We start from the raw sequence: 26476 nt of genomic DNA on the forward strand, positions 1-26476 counted from the left end.
GCTCCAACATGTTTACTCCCACAGGTGCAGACAAGTATGTATATGAATCCAACATAGTTTCTAATAGTTGCTCATCTTTCATCCTCGTTCTGGCTCGCAATGATTTACATTTTCATATCTGCTAAGAAAAAAAGCAAGTGAGAGGAGATTCCTCAAACACATATGGTAAAATGAAAGATATATCATATTTAAGGCTCAGTGTGACAGTAATTGTAAACAAAAGAGTTGGCCCACCACCAAATTCTGAACATACTATATTTACATTAGTGATACTTGTGATCAAAACACACAATTTTCCACCTGTGAGTCAACATCATCAACCAAATATGAGAATTTATTTCAAATTTATGACTTTGTAAGTGAGACAGAGGCAGTTTTCCACCACTGTTCAGTTGAATACACATACAATTTGCTGTTGTAGCCCTTCAGAGCAGTATGGATGTATGAACAGTGGATTATGATGGTGATTATGGTACTTCGTAACTGACATCACTGTCAAACACATAGACTCTGACCAGTCAAATGACACTCTGCTTTTGAGTGAAAAAAACACTTCTTCTGCCACTCTTATCTTTGTGGTAGTTTTTGGAATGGATGGGACTTTTTTTGTCTGTTGCTGAAGGATTTGAACAAAGACAGAGTTGGTAAACCACCCAAACAACCGACCCTAAAAAAAATGCTAGGAATTACAACAATGTCATATCCTGATGCATTGACTTATGTCATCGCTGGCAGAGGCAGTTCAGTCTGCCTAAAGGTGTCAAGACACAAGGTGTCTGGCCTTAGGGTGTGTCAAACATTGCTGGTATGTGTTACCCTTCATGTGTGACTTCCTTTACTTTCTGCCTCTATGTTCCACAGTGTCAACACTGCAACACAAAGCAAACATCTGAAGGTCTGATGGGACAATCACTGGCACCTGATAAATGGAGTCAACACATTCAGCAATTCTTGTGATCAGTTTACTGGACGCCTCACATAAAGGGTGGGCAATGTGGCAAAAATCTTCAATCGTAAGACAAGTTGAGTCCTTCTGTATTTACAATTTAACAACTCCATGTTTTCTTGTCACTCTCCAACTTAGAGACTTTAGAGGTGCATTACCACCACCAACTGCTGCTTCTCACATCACTTGAGTTGAGCAGACCTGCTGCCCAGATTAGGGATTTATTTATTATTAAGACCTGGATACTAAGGGTGGGGAAAAAAAACTGATGTAACTGATGTACAGTATTTTGTGTGGAAATATTGCATCTATGTGCAGATGCCAAGTCTTGATTTTTTAGTAGGTGAACCACATGTGATCAACATGTGGGATATCGGAAAATTCTTGACTTAAGTATGGCACATACACTAGTATATGAAGTTAGCTTCCAGGTTTATCTCTGGGGTAATCGGGCCACTGATGTCACTGTTTTTTGGCTCAAGGAAAGCTTTACAACTATTAAACCTCCATGGTTGAGTAAAAATGTACCTTGTTTGCTGTTTGAGGTGTACTGTCAACTGTTTTACAGATGTCTCTTTTAAAAAATAGTAGCTTAAGGGGAAAATGCTTTTTGAACTGCAGGGGATTTTTTTCTGCAATACCACAAGTGGGCAATATTGGAAGCAAAGCTTGACATTGACGCTGTATTGAGGTGTCAATTATACATCCATGCCCGTATCTCGTTACTTTACGAGGCAGCTGGATTTGCAAGATTCCAAAGACAATTGCAAGATCATAGCCCTGTTTCACTAGATGCCATATCCTGTCCCAGGGGACAGTGGAAACTGTATTGTCAAATCTCTACTGGTGGACACATTTCTACCATCACATGGTAGATATTGTCATATTGCCCAAGACTACTTTACATATTGAGCATATAACATTTTCTGGGTTGAACAGCCCTTTTTTCTGGTGATTAACATTCATAAATTCATTCTTATGACACTGGTGCAGAAAGCTGCCAGTTTAACTGGGGCATACCAACTCCACATTTAACGCTATGGGGAAACGGTACAACTGTTAACGCAGCTTCAAACTGAAAGCAATCACTGTTGCTTACACTTTCCAGAGGGGCTTTTTGGACTTAAAGGACTCTTGCTCGACTCCTTTTTACTCTTTCTGGACTTGTTCCGAGGAGTTTGGCTGATAACCGTCTGAAGCTCTACAGGAGTTACTTGACCAGCACTTGCTTCAGCCCCATGCATGTAATAAGGACCTTCTGACACAACCTCTATTGAACCAGCTTTCCCAAGAAGGTTTTGGCCTCCCCCTGCTGCTTCTCGAGTCATGTGCACACTCTCACTCTGATCAATGTAACCGGCCTGCTCAGCTGCCCCACCTGTTGCAATAAAACTTGCTGCTTCTGTCTCTGCTGAGCCTGGGTCTGCTTCCAACACTGAAGATGTGGTTGTGTCATCCTCCACTTCTTCTGAATGATATATAGGTGATACCTGACCAGATGCATTGTTTAATCCCTCTCTAACTTCTAAACTAAAGGGGACTTCTACTTTGCCCTTTTCCAAAGTGAGATCTACACCCTCACTGTGTTCAATTTCAGTTACATCTGTGTTCTGGTAATCAGACTGTGTTTCACCCTCAGTGAATTGTCCAGATGTCAGTATGCTAACACTGGCCGCAGTGTCTTCACTGAACACAGAAACCTGTCCTGTGGCCACCCTGGATGATCTCATTCCCTCTGAAGATGTGACAACATCACCCAGACCCTCAATGTTAGCACCCGTCACCCCACTGTCACCTGAGATGAGCCTATCTATATGGGATGCTTCTTCTTTTTCACTGTCTTCTTCTTTATCTGAGATGCTCGTCATTTGCTGTACAGGCGATGCTTGTTCCTCCACAATATCTTCCCCTGTGACTCCATCGATTATGTTGTCTTCTGATATAAACAGATCCTCTGATGAAGAACCTCTCTCTAATGCAGCTTCACTTTCAATCACTTCATTTTGGTCATCTGTGATGCTAAGATTCTGCTGTAATGCCACAACCTCAACAGTCTCCTCCTCGTTATCTGAGATTATGGTATCATCCACTTGGGAACTCATGTGTGATGTATCTTCTTTTGCACTCGCTTCATCTTGGTCAATTGAGAAGCCTATATTTTGCTGTACTGGTGACGCCATTTCCTCCACAGCAGTCACATCTTTCTCTTCATCAACATTATTGACATCTGAGATGAGCTGATCCTCCAATGGAGAACCTCTTCCTGATGCAGCTTCCCTTCCAGTCCCTTCATTTTGGTCATCTGTGATGCTAAGATTTTGCTGTAAAGCCTCAACCTCCACAATCTCTTCCTTGTTATCTGAGATTAAGGTATCATTCACATGAGAACTCATGTGTAACACATCTACTCTCTCCTCATCCTGTTCATCTGAGAAGCCTATATTTTGCTGTACCTGTGACATCATTTCTCCCACAGCAGCCTCATTTTTCTCTTCATCAGTACTGTTGTCACCTGAGATGAGCTGATCCTCCAGTAGAAGACCTCTTCCTGATGCAGCTTCTCTTTCAATCTCTTCCTCTTGATCATTTGTGATGCTAACATTTTGCTGTACAGGCAATGCCACAACCTCTCCAATCTCCTCTTCATTATCTGAGATTAAGGTATCATCCACTTGAGAACTCATGTGTGGTGCATCTTCTTCTGCACTTTCTTCAGCTTGGTCATCTGAGACGCCTGTATTTTGCTGTGCCACTGATACGGTTTCCTTGACAGCAGCCTCATCTGAGGTGCTGAAACTCTGCCGTGACACTCCTTCCTCCACAGTTACCTCCTCTTTCTCTCCATCACTTGCACTGTCTTCTTCCGGTGCAGTTATCAAAGATGGACCACCCAGATCTCCTTCCTCTTGGTTAGTTAGAATATTTCTCACCATCTGCAGTGATGTTTTTGCTTCAACAGCAGCAATATCTGTCTCTGCAAGGCATTCATCAATCATATCTTCTTCACTATGATTCACTTGCAGATCTGTTGCTTCTTGATGAGGGGTGGATGTCTCTTCAGACTCATCCACAGTGTCTGGTGAAATCTCAGTTGATGGAGTTGCCGACAATTCATCATCCACAGTACTGAGTCTCACTTCAGCATCTAACAGTTGCTTCTGCTCAGCTTTAGCCTCTTCAGGTGCGTTACTGGTGACAGTAATGTTTCCCTCCATATTGTCTTCTGCCTGGATGCTATCAGAAGTGCCAACAATCAGATTTGTTTCCAAGTCTGGTTTATTTTCTTCTTGAACTTCTTCTTTCAAAGTTGCTGCTTCCTGTCTGTCCACATTTTCTTCCATGGTACCACATATTTCTACAATGTTGATGGGATCTGAAGTAGAAATGGCTTCCTCGCCTTGTGGAAATGTTGATGTCTCCTCATTCTCTTTTTCTTTATCAACTAAATCAGGGGTGTCTGATCCAAGTAGGAAATCTTCTGTAGAGGACATTTCAATGACCATTGATTTGTCTTCCCCTGAAGAACCTTCAGAGGGAACATGATTTTCCTGGTGTTCTGGTTGTGGAACCTTAGCTTCTTCCTCTGCATTCTCTTGTGGGTAGTTAGATTTTATTGTCTGACTTATACCATCTGTAGATTTGTTATTTGGAGCTTCAGTGATGTCATTCAATTGATCAGGGGCAATTTCATCCATTGTATCTCCTGATTTCTCTACCACTGTGTCAGACTGCTCAGACTGCAGTACATTTGGCCCTTGTAATGACTTTACAATATCCTTTTCAAGATTTGTGACTGAAGATTTTTCTGTTTTTTCTGTTGGACACTCTTGGGTTCCCTCTTTCTCCTCACTGTGGACCATCTCACTGTGATCCTCATTATCTACTGTTGTGTGCTGCTCTGATGTGTAGGTGATCACAACTTCTGATCGCTTTTCTTCAACTGTGTCATCAGGTATGTTCTGAGATGGATCACTGCCATTGTTAAACAGATTTTTCATTGTAACCTCTTCATTTGAAGGTACAACAGTAATGACAGTATTTACAACATTAAGGTCCTTAGGTGAATCTGTTCTACCTGCTTCTGGAATGCCAGTGGCATCCACTGTATGTTCTGATGGAGAAATTCCTTCGGCCTGGTTAACATTGACCTGCCTAATCCCAACTGGACTGATTCCAACAGGCAAAATTCCTGGCTGATTGACTTCTGGCTTCATTGCCACCACATTTCCCATTCCCATTTGTGGCTGCCCAGCACCAACTCCCAAAACCGTAACTGGCCCTAACCCTATCTGCCCTGGCTGCCCAACCCACGTTTGCCCCAAATTTCTATTTACCGCAATAACACCCCCTTGTTTAGCAACACTGTGTCCTGGCAGAATGCCATACACACTCCCATGGGCTGCTGGGCCTAACACCCCCTGAGGAGGAGCAGCCTCTTTTACCAGGATAGCACCTCTGGGCAAAGTGCCCTGAGATGAGCCTGGGTCCACCTTCTCTGCCTCACCTGGACAACTCTTATCCTGAATAAGCACATATTTACCGCCAGTATTCGGCCCCACCATTTTCCACCCATCCACAGGGAGTGGGCCCTGTGACATACCTGGGCTCACAGGTAGCAACAGGGTGGGGCTGACTGAACTTGTGGGGCTGGTAGGGCTTTTGGGTTTCTCAACTCCCTGGATAATGAGCCCAGGAGGAGAGCCTTGGGGCCCACTGACAACATATACACCTGGAAAATTGGCTCCATGTGTCCCATCTGCCAGCAGAACTGTGTTCTGAAGCTGTGGTTGAACTACATAGCGCATAGGCTGAAGTACAGGGGTGGTTGTGTAGTAAATTGGCTGCTGCTGTAGCACCACGGTCTGAGGTGGACGTGGCAGAGTAGCAGAATGACTGATGTTAGAGGAATGACTGAAGTTAGTAACTGTGGGCTGAGGAAGTGTTTGAGAAGTCGATTGCTGGGCAGTGTTTACAGTACTGACAGATGATTTGGAGATGTTAGAAGATGACACAACTTTCTGCGTCTTTATGTTGGTATGTTTTGTCTCAATAACTTGCTCAATTTTGGGCTTAACAACTGGTTCAACAATATCAACCGTGCTTTTAACAGTGCCTGCTACTTTGCGTGTCAGGGTGGGTTTGGGTGTCGGTGCAGGAGGGGAGCAGATCTCTGCCAGGGTCTTGAACTTTGGCCCAAGGTCACTGATGAACTGCAAGTCATTTTCAGAACCCAGGAGGCTGCAGCAGCCCACTGAACCAGCAGGGGAGCCCTGGCCCTCAAAATCATACACCATCAGACTGTCCTTCACTGGCAGAGCACACGCCGCTTTCTGTTTAGGGCAAAGAAATAGCACAAACACTGCTGTCAACAAACTCTGAACATGTTTGTCTGTGGAAGACCTGGGGGAAAAACCATTGAATAAAAAGTTGAATGAAACATAGTACCTGTGTGTAGTAGTCATTGAGGAAGACGTCTGGTAAAGCTATATCATCAAACAAAGATGACGCTTGATGGCTGCCAGCTGTTTGCCTGCTGATTGCAATGCCATTGGCATGGTTGAATGTTTCCCTCGAAAACCCGTAGGCGTTGTCAACCTCCATCAAACTTTGGGTGGTTTCCTGAAACACAGATTGACCGTACGCTGTTGTCTGATGCGTGTCTATGAATCTTGAAGGAATGGAGCTGAAGTTCAGTGCTCCTGCAGCCTCAACTTTCCTTTGGGCACCCAAGATGACAGGGGAAGGGACACTGTGGAGGGGCACCTCCTAAAAAGAACATAAGAGATGCAATGTTACCTATCAACACATATAATGTATGACTTTGGCAAGACAGTGTGGGTGACTTAAGGTCAAATTGGCTCCCTTAGAAAAGAGACGAAAATGCCAGCCAACCTTATCCTCGCCTTTGCCTTCAGTGTGGTAGGAAATGAGGTGTTCTTTGGCATCAAATGGCATATCGCTAAATTGGTCAGGAAAGATAGTGTCTCCTCCTCCACCCTGACATTTCAGCAGGAGACAAGGCATTACTGCAGAGAGAACAAAAGCAGTTGGATCAATGTAAAGTAAATTTAAGTAACGCCCAGGTCTGTTTTGCCTCCTGTGTTCAAAAGGCACACAAACACACAGTTAACTATCTATTTTAAACTGGATTTATGTTTATATGATGATGTAATAATGTGTTTACTGTGTTTGCTAAACGTCAACTCACACAGCAGTAAGCACATTGCCATTAGCAGCAGGCCGATGGCTGGGGCTGAGAGCACAGAAGAAGTTCTTGTTTGTCTTGCTGCCATGAAGGTGCCGCAGTCCTCTGTGTCCACACAGGTACAAACATCCAGAGTAAAAACCTCATCGGCTGGGCAGGACAGACCCTGCTGGTCCGCCACCTGCACCTGCAGCTTATACGTCCCAGGCCACAGGCTCTCACGCGAGTGAAGAGCGGCAGTCGTGTCTACAGACAACAAAGAACAGAGAGCTGTCAAACTCACACTGTATTATCATTATTACTATACAGTTGTAGCCAGTAATACTTGTAGAGCAGTAATACTACTACTATTTCTACTAATATATGCTATCAATATCAACACATCCTTATCCCTCAACAAAAGAGTGTGTTGATTGCCAGTAATTCCAAAAACGACATATACAGTAAGACCCTTGGAGAGTTCCAACAGCAGGATGATTTGGGCCTTAAGGTATGTAAGTCATGTGATATGTGTCACATGATATAGAAAATGTGAAATATTCAAGGTTAGGTTGAGTTTAGGCATCCAAACTACTTGGTTAGTTTTGCAAAAAGATCATGGTTTTGGTCAAACCAAGCACATGACATAAGTCATCTGGTGTAAGTCACATGGTTCACATTGTGAAATGGTTGTAGTTTGGTTAGGTTTAGGTGATAAAACTGCTTGGTTTAGGAAAAAATCATGGTTTGGGTTGAAATAAGTGTGTTGCGTTACGTTATGCTCTGTTGCATTTTGATACAATACATTTTGTTGAGTTATATTTTGTTACATTATGTTTTGTTATGTTACAATATGTTATGTCACAGTACAAAAGTCACATTTTGTGTTTTTAGTAAGTCGTGACGTAATTTAACGTGAAACTTTAAATAACTGAACTTTTGGTTTCATACAGGACACCAACCCCAGTCTACTGGGTGAAAGCCCATCTAGCCATCTGCTCTATTGCTCTCTCATAATTACTATGGCCACTAGAGGTGGCCATCTACACATAAATATTGATTGTAATAAGCTTCTTGCATAGACAATCTATATGTCCATTTTTCTGGTGTGGACGGGATGAACATTACAGGCACATCAAGTAGTGCTGTGGATCTGATCTTCTTATTCTTATTCTCTGATTTAAAGGACCAATATCCCTGTACTTAAAAAAGATTAATCTGAATTTGACAATCTGAATTTGAAATTTACTACAATATTTGAACTTCATACCTAATTATAGTTTACATACAGTTTATATCTTGATCACTTACACTGTTGACAAGCTCTTGCTAAGAAGAAAATGATCAAAACAATCACTAATGCAAGAGCAAATAAAATAATTTGTGTCTGTTTTGTGGATAACCAGTTTTCTCACATTTCCTTACCGTTGATGATTTCTATGTCCCAGCTGCCTCGTGTCCCATCAGGTATGATTATGAATTTGAATGGAGCACCATTGGGGCTGACATCCTCATCAAAGCCAGTAACATAGACCGTTTTTTTATCAGAACACAGACTGGTTTTAGAGGTGGTCAGCCTGGGACAGTGGTCGTTGGCATCAGTGACCTCAATCGCTATTGTTCCCGTGGCTGTTTTTGCTGGCTGGTCTGAGGACGACAACGGATTCATTAGTCAAACAACACACAGACAGTATGGCCAACAACACAAAGATCTACTCTGTAGTGTAAAGTTCGAGACATTGGCAACACTCGTTTCCAGCTTTACAAACATAAGTCTTGAACTACTCTCTGCACTGTTAAAGCAAAGTGTCAGTGTTTTTGCCCATAGTTTGTATGGAGGTTTGGTAGTGGATGTACATGACAAACCTTGAGTCATAAAGCAGTTTTGCAGGCTTTGCAACAGATCAGTGTGCTTTATGTCATAAATTACTTTTGGCACTACATTTATGAATTGCTCATCCAGCTCAAATAGACTGATGATAAATCATGAGAAGAAAAACATTGCATTAATTAGAGAGCCCTTCAGCATTAAAGCCAGAGGCTGTTCAGAACAGAAGAAAGAAATGAAGCCTCACTGTTGACAACAAAAACAAGTACAGTATTATAAGGTGTACATGATATTACCTTTTGATATGGCCAGAATCTTGGCAATGTAGGTACCGTTCTTCAAGAACGGTGACTCTCTATCTGGTTTCTTGTTGAGTTTAATCTCAGCTGTCTCTTCATCGATAGAAAACCAGTTATCTGGATCATAGGCTTTGGCATAACTGGAGCACAACAAATATGTAAGAAAAGGAACAACAAAAACATTATAATAAGCACTTCTCACTCTTGTCACATGTTTTCAGGAACTATTTTCTAACATGTAGAATGTGTTTAGAAGAAAAAAAAACATTTTCCTTTAAAGAGACTTTAAAGTTGTGTTAACTGCAGCTTGACTGACCTGACATCTTCAGCTTGTTTTCCTGTGTCTGGATCGACAGCAGCAAACACTGTGAGCACACCATCCTCAGGTTGTTCATTTGGATCTTCTGATACTGGAACCTTCTTGAGCTCAGGCTTGAATGCTGGACCTTCTGGCAAATTATTCACTGCTATTTTAATGGGATAGCTTTTCCCCGGTGTTTTCGGCTTCGTTGGCTTTGGCTTTGTCACTGGTCCTGGTTTGACACCTGGTTTGAGTCCAACACCCACTCCCGGACTAACTCCAGGGCCAAGCCCTACATTGGGCTTAAGTCCTGCCTCCAGACTAGCATCTACACCAACGTCTAAACCTAAATCCACCCCCACATCTACCCCTGCATCTACCCCCACGTCCACCCCTGCATCCACCCCTACTCCGACTCCAACACCAGCACCAGCACCAGCACCAGCACCGGCTCCAGTAGCCAAAGGATTACCCTCTCCAACTTTAACGTCCACATCCATATTTACAGGCCCACCCTCTACAAGAGGAGCTACATTCTCAATGATCAGGCCAAGCTCAAGAGTCTGGATTTCTTCATAATCCACAGCCTGTTTGATCCGGGATTAAAGGTAAACAAGGGTGAGAGGGAAGATGGCAAGTGAAAAGATGCAGCAAATAAATATTAGGGACCTACCCAACACTAGTTACAGTAATTTAAATTAAAAATAATTAAATCATGTTTTAAGTCATATCACACAAGTAGAAATACCTTGACCAGCTTGAGGATGCCTTCATTGGTTTTTGGGTCCGTTTCAATAGAGAAGAGACCATCCTCATTTCCTTTGTCGATTGTAAAGACAGCCAGCCAGTTGTCTGTGTTCACAAGGTCTTTGTCCTTAGCTTTGATTCTCATCACAATTACATCATCAACATTTTCATCCACGGAGCCAGTGTACTGCAAACAGAACAAAACAAAACATGAGGCCTATAGTGAAAAATTCTTTGTGTTAAATACGTACCCAAGTCTCACTGTCAATTCTGTCTCTGCAGCAGTTATGTCTACTTTTCCTGCTAGTCTACTGTTCTGTGCTCAAAACTCATGAATGCTAGAAATATCAGCTGTCTGTGAACACCAGACCAAAACCAAACAGTGGTCATGATCTCTCCCCATTTATGACTACCTGGTAAGTCAAGTGATGATACCTGAGCCAGTCTTTTTCTAAACTAGAAGATGTCACTCAGTAGAGTGCAGATCCCCATCAGGGAACAGATGGTGAAGAACCTACTGCAATGTCACCACAACCAGATGCAACCAGCGGAGATTTGTGAAGTTCAACCAACATTAATATGAACTCCACATATGTTGTCCTGAGCTGAAACAAGATTTCAGACTGAAGCAGTTGTTGATCACTTGTGGCCCCTAGTTGCCAGTTAAGAGGAGTCAAAAAAGAGTCAAAGAGTCAAAAGTCAGCTGTCAATGGTTGTATAAAACAGCGGCAAAAAATTGAATTACTGCCTCACAGTTGTTTGTCTCCACCAACCAGTCAAGTTACAGTACAGTATGTCTGTCCACACTCATATAATGTCTGTAGTGAAGACTTTGAAGAAATTTAAGAAGTTATTAAATGGCAAAACTTCAGTGAATAATTTCCAGGTAGAAACATGCTGTCTTCAGTTACAGACTATTTTTAGATAGGAGGACAGAGGACTGATAGAGAGCTGAACATTATGATGTCACAGTGATGTTGACCTTTGACCTCTTGGATATAAAATGTCATCACCTCATTGGACTCACAGTCACTGTGACTGTGAGTCCAAGTGGACACTTGTGTCACATTTTAAGAAATTCCCTTAAGGTGTTCTTGAGATACTGCGTTCACAATAATGGGATGACTCACCTCAGATTTTTCCAGTTCGGGCAAATTGTCATTGATGTCCAGGACCTTGATCTCCACAGTTCCTGTCCCCGTACGCCCATCTGCTGCCCCTCCCAAATCAGTCCCCTTCACAGTCAGTCTGTAGAAGTCATGAGTCTGTCGGAGGAAAAACAGCAAACCAAAATGTGTTGGCCAAAACTCAGAGTGATCCAACTAAGGTTTACTCTTCATGCCGCAGTTCAAATTGTGATTGATCAGTGATTGACAACTGTAGGATGAGACCATAACTCATAACATAATGGCTTGTTCCAATGATAGGAGAGTTTACAGCAGTGTATAGCTACCACATTAAACAAAAGACAGATCAGTATCACACCCTAATGTGAAAGGTTTATGGTTATAACATAACATATAACTTTTTTCATGTCATAAGATATTTTCATGTTTTTGTGCATACAAACTTAAAACAGCAAGAAACAATATATGTGTGGAATTATAACTACAATGAACATGATAACTTATATTGTTAAAATATGAACAAAATAAAAATATATTACCCCGCTTTAACATGAAGATTTTCACATTATAACAAGATATAAGTATAGTACATTGTTATAAAAAGTCTCGTTACTGTATAACATGATAAGTTTGTATTTTTAGTTTGGCGCAGTTTTGTTGTTTTGCTCATTTCAGTTTGTTTTACAATACCAAGTTCACAAAAACAGATCTTAATACAAACTACTCCTATACATTCCATGATCAAAAACAGAAGGAAAATCATAGAATCTTATTTTATAATCTCTATATTTCCTGCCCTATGAAATCATATGAAGAAAATGCTTGAACCTTGTCATGTGAGTATAATCTAAACAGGTTCTGTACATTTTGAAGTAACAATCTACACTCACTGGCCACTTTATGAGATACACCCGTTCAACTGTTCGTCAATTTGAATATCTAATCAACCAATCACATGGCAACTCAACTCAACGCATTTAGGCATGTAGGCATTGTCAAGACAACCTGGAAAAGTTCAAACTGAGCATCAGAATGGGGAAAAAAGGTGATTTAAGTGACTTAAGTGACCAATAGAGCACCTGGGATGTGGTGGAACAGGAGATTTGCGTCGTGGATGTGCAGCCGACAAATCTGCAGCAACTGTGTGATGCTGTCATGTCAATATGGACCAAAATCTCTGAGGAATGTTTCCAGCACCTTGTTGAATCTATGCCATGAAGAATTAAGACAGTTCTGAAGGCAAAAAAGGGGTCCAATCCTGTACTAGTAAGGTGCACCTCACCTTTTCGCAGCAGTTGAGTCTCACTCTGTCTATTTCGTCTTGTTGAATCTTTTTTGTCTTGTTGTCTCTTCATGTCTTTTTTGTCTTGATACAGCTTTTAACTTGTTTTTGTCTTCTTACACCTTTTACGGTTGTTTTTGTCTTGTATTTTTTATCCTGTTATGTCTTATTGTCTCGTTACATATTTGTCCTTTTTCTTTTGTGTCCTGATGCATCTCTTATATTGTTTTTTGTCTTGTTACGTCTTCTACACCATTTTCTATTACGTTATTTTCTTTCTCATGTTACATCTTTAACATCTTTTTTGTTTCATTACAACCTTTTTCTCTTGATGTCTGTTTTGTCTTTTACATTGTTTGTCTTGTTGTGTAGCTGTTGAAATCACTCCTGATATTAGGAAGGTGGTACACAATAAAAAAAAATCTTATTATTTTATATGTAATAATTATTTAAATCATTTCCCTCAAATTAATTAAATTTTAAGTAACAAGCCTGTTTTGAAAACGTAGAATAGAAAGTACAGTTCACATAAAGAGAAAACTAAAAAGGTGTCAGAAGAAAAAAAAAAAGTACAGCTACCTGAAAACTTAAGTACAGTAATGAAGTATTTGTAGATAGTTACTTCCCACCTCTGGGAATGCTTGCAGTGAGTAGCAGCCTCACCTCTCTGTCCAGTGTTGGCTCCTTGACGTACACTTTGCCTGTGTTTCTGTCTATCCTGAACATGTGACCTGTGCCTTTTGGCTCCTGACTGACGATGCTGTAGGCGATCTCTGTATTAATCGTGCCAGCTTGGTCATTGTCTTTGGCCACGATCTGCATGACAAAGGTTCCTGCAGGGGATCACAACAGGACACAACGAGTGTCAGTAGTGTTTTAGGTGACTGAACCTAACTGAACTGTCAATGTTTCACAGCATTAACCACATGTTAAAACTCCTTTCTGGCAGCACCTCATACAGATGCTAAAGGTACTTTGTGAATCACATTGAGGGCCATGACAAACCAGAGACGGCATTTAATGACCTGGGATGAGAACTGGTTGGTTGAGATGTAAAAACAGACCACAGGAACAACACAACATTCACATAAATTTGTGAGATTGTTGTGTTGCATGTTGTATTATATTATACTGTATATAATGATGATACTGACAATATCATACTACTATCGAATGATTCTATTATTGTATAATCATTACAAAATTAACAAAATATATTTACCCTCTCTATGCCATGTATGTCATTCAGCCATGTCATTTGCCAAAGACTCCTCTGTCTCTCATATATGTGCACACTCTAATAAATATCACACACACACACACACTCTACCTAAGCCAGCCTAATTTCTGCTCCTTGACATCATCATGTCATGTCTACGCTGTCTGTATGTCTGTCCACTGTGTCCTTTATTGTTTACTGTGTCAGTGTTTAATGTTATCATGTTTTTTCACTGATAAATGAAAAAAAGAAAATAAAATTATGACACTGTTGTGCCAAAATGTATAGGTGGGTCTGATAGAGGTGGTTAAGGAAAAATCATGAAACTGTAAGTACACCTCTAGCGTGCGTTTAGACTTTCAAAATAAAGGCACAAAAAAGAGAAGGTTTGATAAAGATCATGATTTGGGATAAAATAAGTATGTTACTTAAGTTAAAATCATGTACGTAACATATGTTGTATATACTATGCTATACTAAGTAATCACATAAAGTAAATTCACTTAAAACATCACAAAGAAGTCAGTGATGACTTGGTTTCACACAGGACAAACCCTGGTCTCAGTCAGCCACTGTAGCAAGCTGCTGGTGGGTGTATGTGTTTAAAGAGTGGCAGTACCTGGTTTGCTCGCCTCTGAGATGTTGCCAGTATGCAGCTCAAAATAAGGAGAATTGTCATTCATATCCAGAATTGTGACAGTCAGAGGGATGCTTGGCTCTGCCACGGTCCCGTTTTTGAATCTTGCTTCCCCTTTTAGCTGCATGAATCACATGAAGAAAGAGGACAGGGTTATATGGTTCATATTGGTCTTTTAAGGGACCAGAGTGTAGCATTTAGCAGCATATAGCTGTGCACATGCAGATTACTATCACTTTCCTGTTACAAGCATGTAGGCCAACCTACGGTGGCTGTTAAACTCGCACAAAATGCTAAAGGTTGTATCTAGAGCCAGTGTTTGGTTTGTCTGTTCTGGGATACTGTCGATATATAAAGGGCTCATCCCACAGTAACAAAAACACAACAACTCTATCTAACTTACTATACTATACTGGCCACATCTTCATTTTTAGACCCACAGCAGAAACCCAGTTATGCAATAGAAGTTTACCAAAAGAAAAAATCTCAATTCACTGTCCCTGTACTAGATGAACCTACACTTTCTGCCACATTTCATGGCTTTCATTAAAGTCTGTCACCCAGATTTCTGCCAGAGCTTTCAGCCACTTCTTGTCATTGATCAGCAGATTTTGGAACAAATCTAGTGAGATGAACTTCATGACTACAGAGCAACTTCCAGCCACCGATGAAGGCCAAAGGGTCTGGCTTGAACGCCACGGAAGAAATTCACTAATTGGAGTTCTGAGGTCTAAGATCAACAATAAACCTTCAAGCTCATGGTTTATGCCTGTTCATCAAGTTCTAGATTGTCCACAAGGTGGAGCTGTTCACTCTCTGTACTACTACACCACCTTCCCATATTGTGTGTCTGTGGTTTTTTATACTCCACGTCACACTCATTGACCAACTGTCATTTATTTTGTCAAGAGGGTTCTACTTTGACCTCTCAAAAGTGAACACAGTTGTAGCCATAGATATAACTCTTCCCAAAGTTGAGATTAGTAGAAAACAGGAAAAAAAACAGTGTGTCTATGTATCAGGCCTGGAACTAATTTAAAGAAAAACTTACATCGAAGAATGGGTATTTCTCCCGGTCCACAATATCAGTGATACGCACAAACCCCGTGCTATGGTCCACCTTAAAGAGATTGTACGGTTCCTTGTCAGCTCCAGGTCCAGTGAGGTAATACTCCACTGCTGCATGGACGTCTTTATCAGAGCGAATCTGACAACAAAACAGAGAGAATTCAAGAATCTGTAAACACTGTTATGATTATTGTTATTTTAGTGTTTGAGATAGGTCTTTTTTTCATGGGAATGTTGACAACCCTAATCTTTGGGCTTGGGTAAAGGTATCAAGTATTTTCAAGTTAAAAGGCTCAAATCAAAGTCAAGTTACTGGCGGTGAAGTTGATTTCCTTGTCTTTTATGATTTTGAGAGAGCTGTAGTAGAAACTATTTATTCCTAGATTATTTATTCCTAGACTATAGAGGAAACCCTGGAGACATGTTTCACTGTTTCGGAAAGATCAAAAGAAAGAAACACTGAAAAGACAGAGAAACTGAAACTTATGTAACAGAGACTAGACTGGATTTGACGCCATGACCTAAGCTCTCTTTAACATCAGGTTGGAACACATATATTCATGGTCGACAGTCGATATGATGAGCCCCAGGAGACATAAGCTTATTAGAAAACATACTTTGAAAACTACCTTTTCCTTGCTACTGAAGGAGTTTAATTACAGCAAAGCTACATGTAGAGAGAAATCTAGTTTGATTAACCAAGGGCTCCTAGGCTCCTCAGTGATCATATTTGGATTCTTGGAGATTCAAAAATGTCTGCTGCAGCTGTGGGCCAAAGTGTTTTCTTATAGATGGAAAAAAAACACACCTGGAACAGTTTTTATAGTGAGGGGCTGGTCTAAAATGTCTCACACTCAGGCCTTCAAGGCCTGCGTTCACAGTACAGCCTGTCCTCACCCAAAGCATATTAATAACACAGTCTTAAGTAATGTTGTGTGATATCACAAATGCTTTTTTACTCATCACTTACGCAGACTCAGCACATCATTTATGATCAAATGTCATAGAGGAGTCAGTCGTTTGTATCCAGTGCAAAACAAAAAGTCAACAGTGACTTATTTTAGCTTAAGTGCATAAGATAGCTTATGCAGCACCCTTAATTCACCCAACGTACGTGGTGTACTCTCGTGTTGCAGTCAAGACGATCCTAAACCAAGACCAAATCTGAACCAAGACCAAGTCAGAGCAAGAGCAAGTCAAGACCAAGTGCTGTTACATCTCTAGCTCTCTCTGTACACACTGCTGTGTGTTTTCTTTTGGATGCTGCTTTGCAGATGAACTCTTTGTGGTTTGGGTAGACAGCCATAGCTGTACAATAAACTAAACAATAAATTGTTTAATTTTCATGTATCATTTGTAGGTCTATAAAAAAGTTGAGACACCTCAAAATTTCAAGTTAATTTATTACAATAAATTTTTGAATTTTGAGCCCAACCAAAACTTTGGAGTTTTAAAAAAGTTTTACCAACAACTAAACTTTTGTTGAGATAATTTACTTTTCTTTTTTAGAGTTTTAGAACCCCCCCAAAAAAAATTGTATTTGAAAAATTCAAGTGAAAGTGAATGATGTTTAAATTTTGAAATACAGTTTGTTTTTTCTTAATTTCTGAAACTCAAAGATTCAAATTTATCTAAAGAAGAATAGTAAATTATCTCAACTAAAGATTATAGGTCAATCTATTGCAGTACATTGGCTTGAAAATTTGCATTATTTCAGCCATTTTTTACAGTGTAAAGAGATTGCCAACTGTAAAAATATGTTTTCATCTTTCATCAACTAAAATGTGTGTCATGACCTACATCTATGGCTCGGTGCCTTTTCCTCTAAATTTCAACTGTGGCTCGTCAGCTTTAGTTTTCATAAGCTAGCTATGGATGCCACATCCAAAAAAAAGTCTGGTGAGACCATGTTCCATGGTACACTATGTTCAACTCTTCCCAAATTCTTATTTCAGCAGGTGGAAAATAAATAAATAAAACACTGAGCTGATTCTTACCAGTTAGTCTGAATAGTGTTTGGCACTTTCACTCTGTTAAAACAACACCTATCAGCCTTTGTCCTCGGGGGAAATTCCCTGTCATGATGCTGCTGAGGATTGATAACTGAAACTGACTGAAACTCTTTTCAACAAGTGGCAACTAGTTTTTCACTGTAGGGTTGGTGGCAGATCAGCCAATGACATGACAGAAATTAGTTGTTTATGTGACAAGTTGAAGAAGTTCATCCATCCAGGGACCAGTTTTCTCATGGTGCCACCACTAATTGTGGGAAATCAAATTTTAATGACCAATATTTAAATAACCTTGGCAATAAATTCCTGCTTGGTGTAGTCAGTGTTCTCTAACAGCTTGGCGGGAGGAAGGATCCACTCTCTCTTTTTCCTCCTCAGTGTCTTTGACCTCCTCTGTCCGGCCTCAGCGCTGAGTATCTGAAAACAAACAGCAGACGTACACTTGAGTTTGATTTGATGGAGACTGTACAGCATGCATGGACCAAATACCTGCCTTGTCTCTGGAAGTCATTTTTCAAACTGAAATGATGAGAAACCACAAGCTTCCAACAGAACAGAAATGCATATAGACATATGTCACTCATTCTTTAGAACTGTATTTTGAGGAGGGTTTGATTTTTACTCCTCAGTTATGTTGGAAAATATATTTTAAAAGATCAAACTCTTGGCTATTAAACTTTGAAACAGGCGAACTCTCTAGTGATTAAATTATTTATTATGTGTGTGTGTGTGTGTGTGTGTGTGTGTGTGTGTGTGTGTATGTGTGTGTGTCAGCTGGAGACCATCAAGTTGTGGCTGTCATGTTCAACACGTCAACACGTCTAGTTTGACAGCAGCACAGTGGTAAAATTAATGGCCAAGTATAATATGTTCAACCAAGTAGTAAATGTTCCACTGCTGCTTGATTTATCACTGCATGGGTGTGGGGATCTGTGGATGTGGATGTACAGTGGCTGGCAGGGGTGGAGGTAACTAATTACCACTACTCAAATGATTGTAATGAAGTCATTTTTGGGGGTACTTGTACTTTTATGACTTTTTTTACAAGTGTGTACTAAGTAATTTACTTATTAAACCACGACAAACAAATGACAACAGACAAAAAAAAAGATCAATGATTCAGGTGGCAGTCTGAGGGGCGGGGGCAGGGTATGTGGTGGGGCACCAATATGCCAAAAGTTGCAATGCATTTCTGGTGAAACACTTCCAATCCCCGGTCTGGATAAAAACTGTTTTAATATGTGACGTAAAGTACAACAACCACTACGGCTGTAATCGAAACACCCTGAGAACAATCAGCTATTGAACATTTGGAAGGGCAACATAGAGGGCAATTTATAATCTAAAGGGCACTTTATCATGTTCTATTCAATGGAGGGGGACCTTATAAGGCACTTGTTACTTGTCACTGCCACATGTCATCCTCTGAGGAGCACTCTATTGGGCATTTTATCACATTTTGACCACTGGAAGGCCACTTTATAAGGCACTTTACCTCATTTTGTCCACTGAAGGGCACCATAGAGGGCCTTTTGTCTTGTTTTGTCCATTAGATGGACACAGTAGAAGGCATTTTACTACATTTTGTCCTCTGAAGGGCACTCTAGTGGGCACTTTATCTTGTTTTGTCCACTGGAAAGGCACACTATAAGGTATGTTAACACAATTTGAACACTGAGGACCACTCTTGAGAGGACTTTATCATGCTTTATTCACTGGCAAGGCACTCTAATGGGCATTTTATCACGTTTTGTCCACTGGAAAGGCACCTTAGAAGGCAATTTGTGACATTCTGTCCACTGAAGGGCACTCTGTAGCACACTTAATCACATTTTAACCACTGGAAGGGTATCCTAGAGGACACTTAATCATATTTTATCCAGGGACAACCAACAGGGCTGTTTTGCAGCGACTCCACCAGTGCCACCAAACAGAACAGAGCAGGAGAAGGGGTTCATTTAGACTGAAGATTTGAAGAAATAGAAGTCCTTTTGATTGAGAGCCTGCTGTTAAGAATGCATGAAACACAGACGGTTAAAAAATAAGTAATTGATGCTACCGCCCCGTTGGTGTGTCGCAGTCAAACAGTTTTTAACTGCAGGCGTTTAGCCTTGTTTTTGATAGACCAAGCGCCAACAATTTATTGGACACGTTTGGATCACAGCGGGGTGTGAAATGGAAACCACCTGTAGTATTGTGTTGAAAATTGGAGCAGTAGATCATAGATAATATTGTTTGTTATTGTTTGTGAGAAAACTCTGCATGCTCCAACTGAGTTTGGCAGTTATCACTGTCACTAATAGCCTGCAGGCTCTGGGACGGGTTCTTTTCAGCATAAATACTCGTCTTCTCTGGTCTACCTTTTTTGTTTAATGGCCAAGCCTTTAAATTGAACAGCATCATAATAATTGCTGATGAGAAAATCTGTCATTAGACATTTTCCCAGCTAATTCTCACTAATGATGAATCAGTCATTTTAAGATGAAGATTTTGAAAAGACCTCAATCTGACAATCTAAGGTCACAGAGTTTTAAGTCACAGACTATGATTTAGCAAAGACTGGGGATCTTGCAGGGTCACTATTTACAAGATTATTTTGGCCTTGTTCCCACTCTTGTATTTTTGGCAGGATGTCTGTACATTTATTTCCCAATACATGGATTTTGAATTTTCACTCTCACTCTTCACTCTTGGCTTTTTAAAAATGTTTCCTTTAAAACAAATCAATACTGTATCATCAATCCGATTCTATTGATTGCAAAATCTCGCCCATAAATCTAAATTTTCTAATCATAAACCATATTTTTTAATTTGTAAAAAGCAGTCAACCAATACATTAATTCAGTCGTATACTCTGAAAACAAGAAAACAATCAAAATATTACATTTATATTCCCGTTTTTTTCTGACAGTAATATTGCTGCTTGTCAATACAGTGTTTTAAAAATAACTATCTTTAATAATTACACAACACACAACAAAAGTTCTGCAATAGATGCAAATTTGTCACTCATGTTGAAATTCAAATTGCACAAATACATGAATGACATGAATTTTGCGTGTACACACCCAGTGCATATGATGCAAATTTCACGTGTATTCACATCTTTCGATTACCTCTGTATGTAATCTATTTTCACATGAAATTTTATTTGTTTTCTATGTGAACAAACCTTTAGGGAGGAGGAGGTGTGGGGCTTATACCTGTCTCCGGCACGTCACCGAGCCATGTTTCAAGTCCAACAAAAAAAATATCGACCACAGAAACTGTGAACAACAGTTTAACAGTCTGACTCCATAGTTCACTACCACATAGTTCTCAGTCTTTTTCAACAACTATTTCCTGACATGTATAATGTGTTTCAGATTTCAAGACAAAACAGCCAAAATCTGTTTCCAGTTCTGCGAAAATCATAAAACATTTACACCCATGAGCTTCCATATGTGCCCGACACAAAGTCATGATCAAACTGTTTAGTTTGACTGTCAGACCAGCTGAGTCCTGTTATTTCTTCACTTTTTTTTAATTCTCTGTGATGCGTGGGTATTAACTGTGTTTTTATGAATCCCATATAGATGGAGGCCCTCGGGCCTCAGAGCCTTAAAGGTGCTTTTCCAGTTGGCCCACCTTCAAGGTTTTATTGTTTTTTTGCTAAAGGCAAGCAGGCTTTTACTTTGAAGGCCTCTAATCCGTGGAAGATCATATCAAAGAAGAGCAGGTGGACAGACTGTACAATCACTTTTGGAAGTCAATAATTTTACTGTTTGCTTCTGTTAATAACTGCACTGCTGATCAGGTAATATTGTAGACCACCACGCGCGTTCTGTTCTCCAGGATGTTAGAAACTTAACAAAATAAAATGTCTTTAAGTCAACATAAAATTATATATGATTTGTTTTTAATTTTACCAGGGGAGAAATAAATGACAAATGAATATGATCTATGTAGGTCAAATAAACAAACAAGAGTCTGATGATTATATCCTGCTAACCTTTATTTCACTAAACTTCAATGTTTGAATCTTTTTTCCCCTTCAGTTCTGAATTGTTGTTGATAATGGAAAAAAAAATTGTGGGGTGGTGGCCACAAACTTTTTTTCGGCTTCTGGAAGGGGGACAAGAAGAAGAGGTTTCGAGCCACTGTTTTACTGAATGCTCTTTGAGGTAAATGTGTGAATTTTGGGCCACGTAAATAAAATAGTTTTGTCTTGATTTGAATGTATATTAGGGCTAAATGTCATAGCTCATGTTGAGGTTTTCAGATGTCATCATTTTTTATGACATCAGAAAAAAAAAAAAAAAAGAAAAGAAAAGATCTGACCAAAATAAAAAAAAAAAAAAGTTTAGTCAAAAAAGTTTGACTAAATAAAAAATAAATTGTTGTTTTAAATTTAATTTTCATTGTTCAGCTTTAAAAATGATTAAACTATCTTTAATTAAAATATCATCGGTTTTGTCAACATAAACATCACTTATATGCTACCGCCCTGTTAATAAGCAGGTACCTGCCTTCCTTTGTGTGCAGCAAGCAAAACAGAAAACAGTTATTGACTGCAGGCGTTTTGCCTCGTTTTTTAAAAAATGAACACCAACAAATATAGATAGAATCAAAAAATTGTTTGATAAAAAAAACATGCTGTGAATTTTGGAAATTATTACCTTACCTACCTAACATTTTTCAATAAATATTGACTTTTTCCCAGAGTGGGAAGTTGAATCTTTAAAAACATCTACCAGCCACGGTCAGATCAAAAAAGCTTAGGACAGAATTATTCCTATACAAATGCTGCTTAAATAATTCACTTATAGTAACATAATTTGAATTCACCAACCTCTCAATAGTAAATCATTATTTTGTGTTTGCAGTCTACCAGCCACTTTTATATTTGACCAGCATTTGTCTTTTCTCTGCTGCTCATTTCCCACCCTGGATCAGAAACAATTCTATGCAGCCACTCCTGGAATCTGATTGTACAAATAGTATAATGCTAATAATACTGATGTAGCTCAGTTTTATCTGCAACCGTGCAGAAATACAGGGTTTAAACAGGATAAGTAGATGTGCAAAAAATAAAAATGAAAAAAGCCAACATTATAAATGACACTTCAGCCCTAATATTGTATTTCAACTCAAAGACGTGATAAACTCTGTTCTGCAACTTTAAGAACTTCAGTGAGTTTCCTTCTCAACATGCATACACTGTACTCCAGCACCTTTCCAACATTATTACAGGATTCAGGCATGTGTCAAAGCAGCGCACTGTCAAAACAAAAAAGTTGACAAAACTCTCAAAACCTAAGGTGACTTACTGCAATAGGTTTGAGTTTTGAGCCCAACTCACACTTTTTAAAAAGTTTTAACAACTACTAATCTTTGGTTGAGATAATTTACTTTTCTTTGTTAGATAAACTTGAATCTTTGAGTTCTAGACCCCCCCCCCCAAAAAAAACAAAAAAACAGAAAACTTAAAAAAAAGTTAAAAAATTAATTCAAAAGTTAATTTTAAATTAGAAGCATTTAATTTTCGGACACCCAAATAATGACAAATAAGGTTCACAGCTCACTGAGACTTTTTTTTTTTTGATTGCCTTTCTAAAATTCAAAGAATCAAGTTTATCTAAAGAAGAAAGGCAAATTATGTCAACTAGAGATTGTAAGTCTGCAAACCCTTTTTTAAAAAAAAAAAAAAAAAAAGGTTTCTTTCAAAACTAAACACTTTTGATTGGTCTCAAACCTAAAATAGTGAATTGCAGTAAGTTTCATTGAAATGTTGAGTTGTCTCAACCTTTCTTTTTTTTTTTTTAACAGTGCAGCTCCATTTTGTGCTTTCAGCAGCCACAATCTAAAACAAGCTGACATGAAGTGGTTGAGTAGCCAAAGATTTACAGCCCCAGTCCCTACATTTGGCTTTGATGAGTGTCATCAATCACATCTACAACCCTGATTCTGAAAACAAGTTGAGATATTAAAACATTAATACTGCAATCACATGCAAACAAACTGTTGATGGACAACCGCTGTACAAAGTGTTCCCGAAAAGTTTTGCAAGAAGTAATATGTTAAACCTCAGTCTGTCTTTGTTGTGAACAACTAAGCCTTCTGAGGATGCTGTCACTTTTTATCACCAAACCTGTTTGCCTGTGGAATGTTACAAACAGATGTGCTTTGAGCATTCAGCTTTCACTATGCTGCAAAATGGCAAATTAAGTCCTCAGCACTCAGAAATCACTACATATCACTAACTTTAGCCTTTGGCTTCCCTCAGCATTTCTAAGACATTTGTGGGTGTGGCCTTTGTCAAGCAGTAGTCAGGAACCTGCAACCAGCTGATACTCTCCATCCAAACAGCAACATCAAAAAACACATACTGGTAAGAAAACTGGTAAGAAGAAAATATAAAAAGAAATAGCAACAACCAGAGAGACCAACAGGTTCACGCTTTAACAGTGAAAAATGCAGGTGTCTACCATTGACAACTGGGACAATTCTACCAATTCAACCGTTTAAAATCACCAATACCAACACTCTAATTCCATTTTTTTCTTTAACGATTTATATATATGAAATTTGTGTAATTTCTAAAGTTGTGTCAGAGAACAGTCTTGTCCCAGACAATAATTCACAACTTCAGACAATTTAAAAATGTGTTAAAAGCTTTCAAAACCTAAAACTAACACCCACTGATGACATAGGTGTAAAATGTGCTATCATAATCATCTTTGATTTATTTATTTATTTATTTTTATTTTTTTTTAAGAAAATGTTGGCCCTATAAAGTTTTGTCCCAGATTTCTATCAACTCCGTCAGATTTTTAATCAGGCATAAAAAGGGTTAGCTCAGGGGTCGGCAAATTTAGGTTGGCCCTTCAAGGTTGAATAGCCAAGAGTTTAATATTTTAAACATATTTTTTCCAGCATAATTGAAGTGAAACTCAAAAACCCCTCATAACACAACACACAATTCTCAGTAAGTGATATACATGCATCAATGCAGCAGAATCAATAGACAAATAGGAAGAAAAGAGGAAGAAAAAGAAAGAAGTGATAAAAAATGTTAAGTTATAAGAATAAACACTGCCTCTCAACTTACAATGCAACAACTAAATCATTGTGTGAACAGTCTTTTGTTGTCTCAAATTGTTTGAAACGTATTACTTTCAGAACGTATTGTTCACAATTAAACTGTTTTTAATTGTGAACAATGATTAGCTGATGGTTGCATTACTCATAATTAAACAGCATTGTCACGATTAGTAATTATACCTCACAAAGAGCAACCAAAACCACTTGAGAATAAATCCCTCTGCTGTAACAACGGGCTCCATCATGGCCTGCAGCGTGTCCTGGTGTGTCAAGGTGAATGTTAGGAGCAGCTTCAGGGTGAATATACTCACCAGGGCCAGCAGAAGCAGCAGGCCCACTCCTGCAACAGAGAGCCGAGCCATGAGTGCAGGGAAGCTGCAGCACACACCAGCCTGTCCTGTCCTGTCTTCAACTGTCCACAGTCAGGTGGTCCACAACCAAAGTGAATAAACCGGTGAGCCTTAAGTAAGTCCTCATGAAGAAGACACACCTATTCATCCCCCTCCCTTCATATCTGCACCACTCCCCCCCCCCTCGCTTCATGTGTGCTCAACTATCACATGTATGCATGTTTTTCAAAGGTGTGTCTGCTCGCTTCTGTGCAGTTTGAAGGTTACAGTACACCCTGAGGGCTGAAGACTTATCAGGCTGACAAGGACAGACAGGTAGAGCTCATTGTAAAAACACATCAGCTTCTCAAACTCATCAGATCATTTTTGGTTCATTTCTGTACATGTTTAATGTTAGAAGTAGTGATGGGAAAACCAGGCTTTTGTGAAGCTTTGAATCACTTGAGCTAATCATGTTAAAAAATAGGTTCATTACTTGAAGGTTCATTGAAAACCAGGGACCTCTGTTGGCAAAGTGCAGATAAGTGCAGTGTAATTGGGCAGAAGAACATGATAGATGTGTGAAACATAACACACATTCACATTATACGCCTTGTTAGTCACAAACATTTAATCCAAAGAATTATCTTCATTAGGAATAATATTTAACACTATGTAGCAGGATAAATAAACTTGTTGTAGGCTTTTAAATAGTGTGCACATATCTATCTGTATCTATATGTATATATATATATACTGTATGAATGTATATGTATATATATATATATATATATATATATATATATATATATATATATATATATATATATATATATATTCCCATACACATCTCAATATTGCATTTCAAATTTCATGTATGTTCTTTGTGCAAAGATTGATGAATGTGTGGAACAAGATTGTGCTTGGGAAACAGAGGATGTGCTTGGATGATATGGCAGAGGTAGGATGTGTTTGTGTAATTTGGGCAGGTGATTATATTTGTGGGAAAGGGACGAGTCAAAGATCTTTATTTAGGAATAAGATTTTCTCGATAGTCTTTGGACTGAGATGGTTTCTTTTTTTTTTTGCTCTTCATTTATCCTGCCGTCGAGCAAACACGCTCACATGGAACAGATGAGGCTGGCGTACACAGGAACAGTTTTGCTACCTGAAACAAATTTGGGTACACATTTTTGTGAGTGTACCAGTAGCTGTGATTGGGTCTTCAGACCTTTCCAGGGGAGGATCGGTCACGTAGCGCTGCACCTCTGTTGTTGCATCTGCAGTGGCATTGCTTGATCTCCTCGTTTCTCTTGCATCTCCATCAAGTGTTCTCTAAAGATTGAAATCTGAAAGACAAGCATGAGGGTAATCAGCTCTGAAAGGTTTAAATTTGTGTCCCCTTTTTGATTTG

The 26476-nt window shown here is 39.3% G+C and overlaps 1 protein-coding gene across 1 annotated transcript; it reads right to left on the reverse strand.

Annotated features, from left to right (window-relative positions):
• Positions 1–1427: 1427 nt before the first annotated feature.
• LOC146323430 (uncharacterized) lies at positions 1428–25165 on the reverse strand. Its single transcript, XM_084722398.1, has 14 exons — positions 25045–25165; positions 17942–18067; positions 15622–15777; positions 14553–14691; positions 13378–13547; positions 11436–11570; positions 10307–10492; positions 9574–10145; positions 9255–9397; positions 8556–8777; positions 7155–7397; positions 6839–6972; positions 6392–6712; positions 1428–6276 (listed from the first exon to the last, which is right to left on the reverse strand). Exons 1-14 carry the CDS (start codon positions 25093–25095, stop codon positions 2032–2034), a joined length of 6843 nt encoding a protein of 2280 aa, XP_084578524.1. The 5' UTR covers positions 25096–25165; the 3' UTR covers positions 1428–2031.
• Positions 25166–26476: the final 1311 nt, after the last annotated feature.

This window comes from Lutjanus erythropterus, chromosome 7, assembly GCF_056507025.1.
Source record: "Lutjanus erythropterus isolate fLutEry1 chromosome 7, fLutEry1.hap2, whole genome shotgun sequence".
In the NCBI taxonomy this organism is placed as follows: domain Eukaryota; kingdom Metazoa; phylum Chordata; class Actinopteri; order Lutjaniformes; family Lutjanidae; genus Lutjanus; species Lutjanus erythropterus.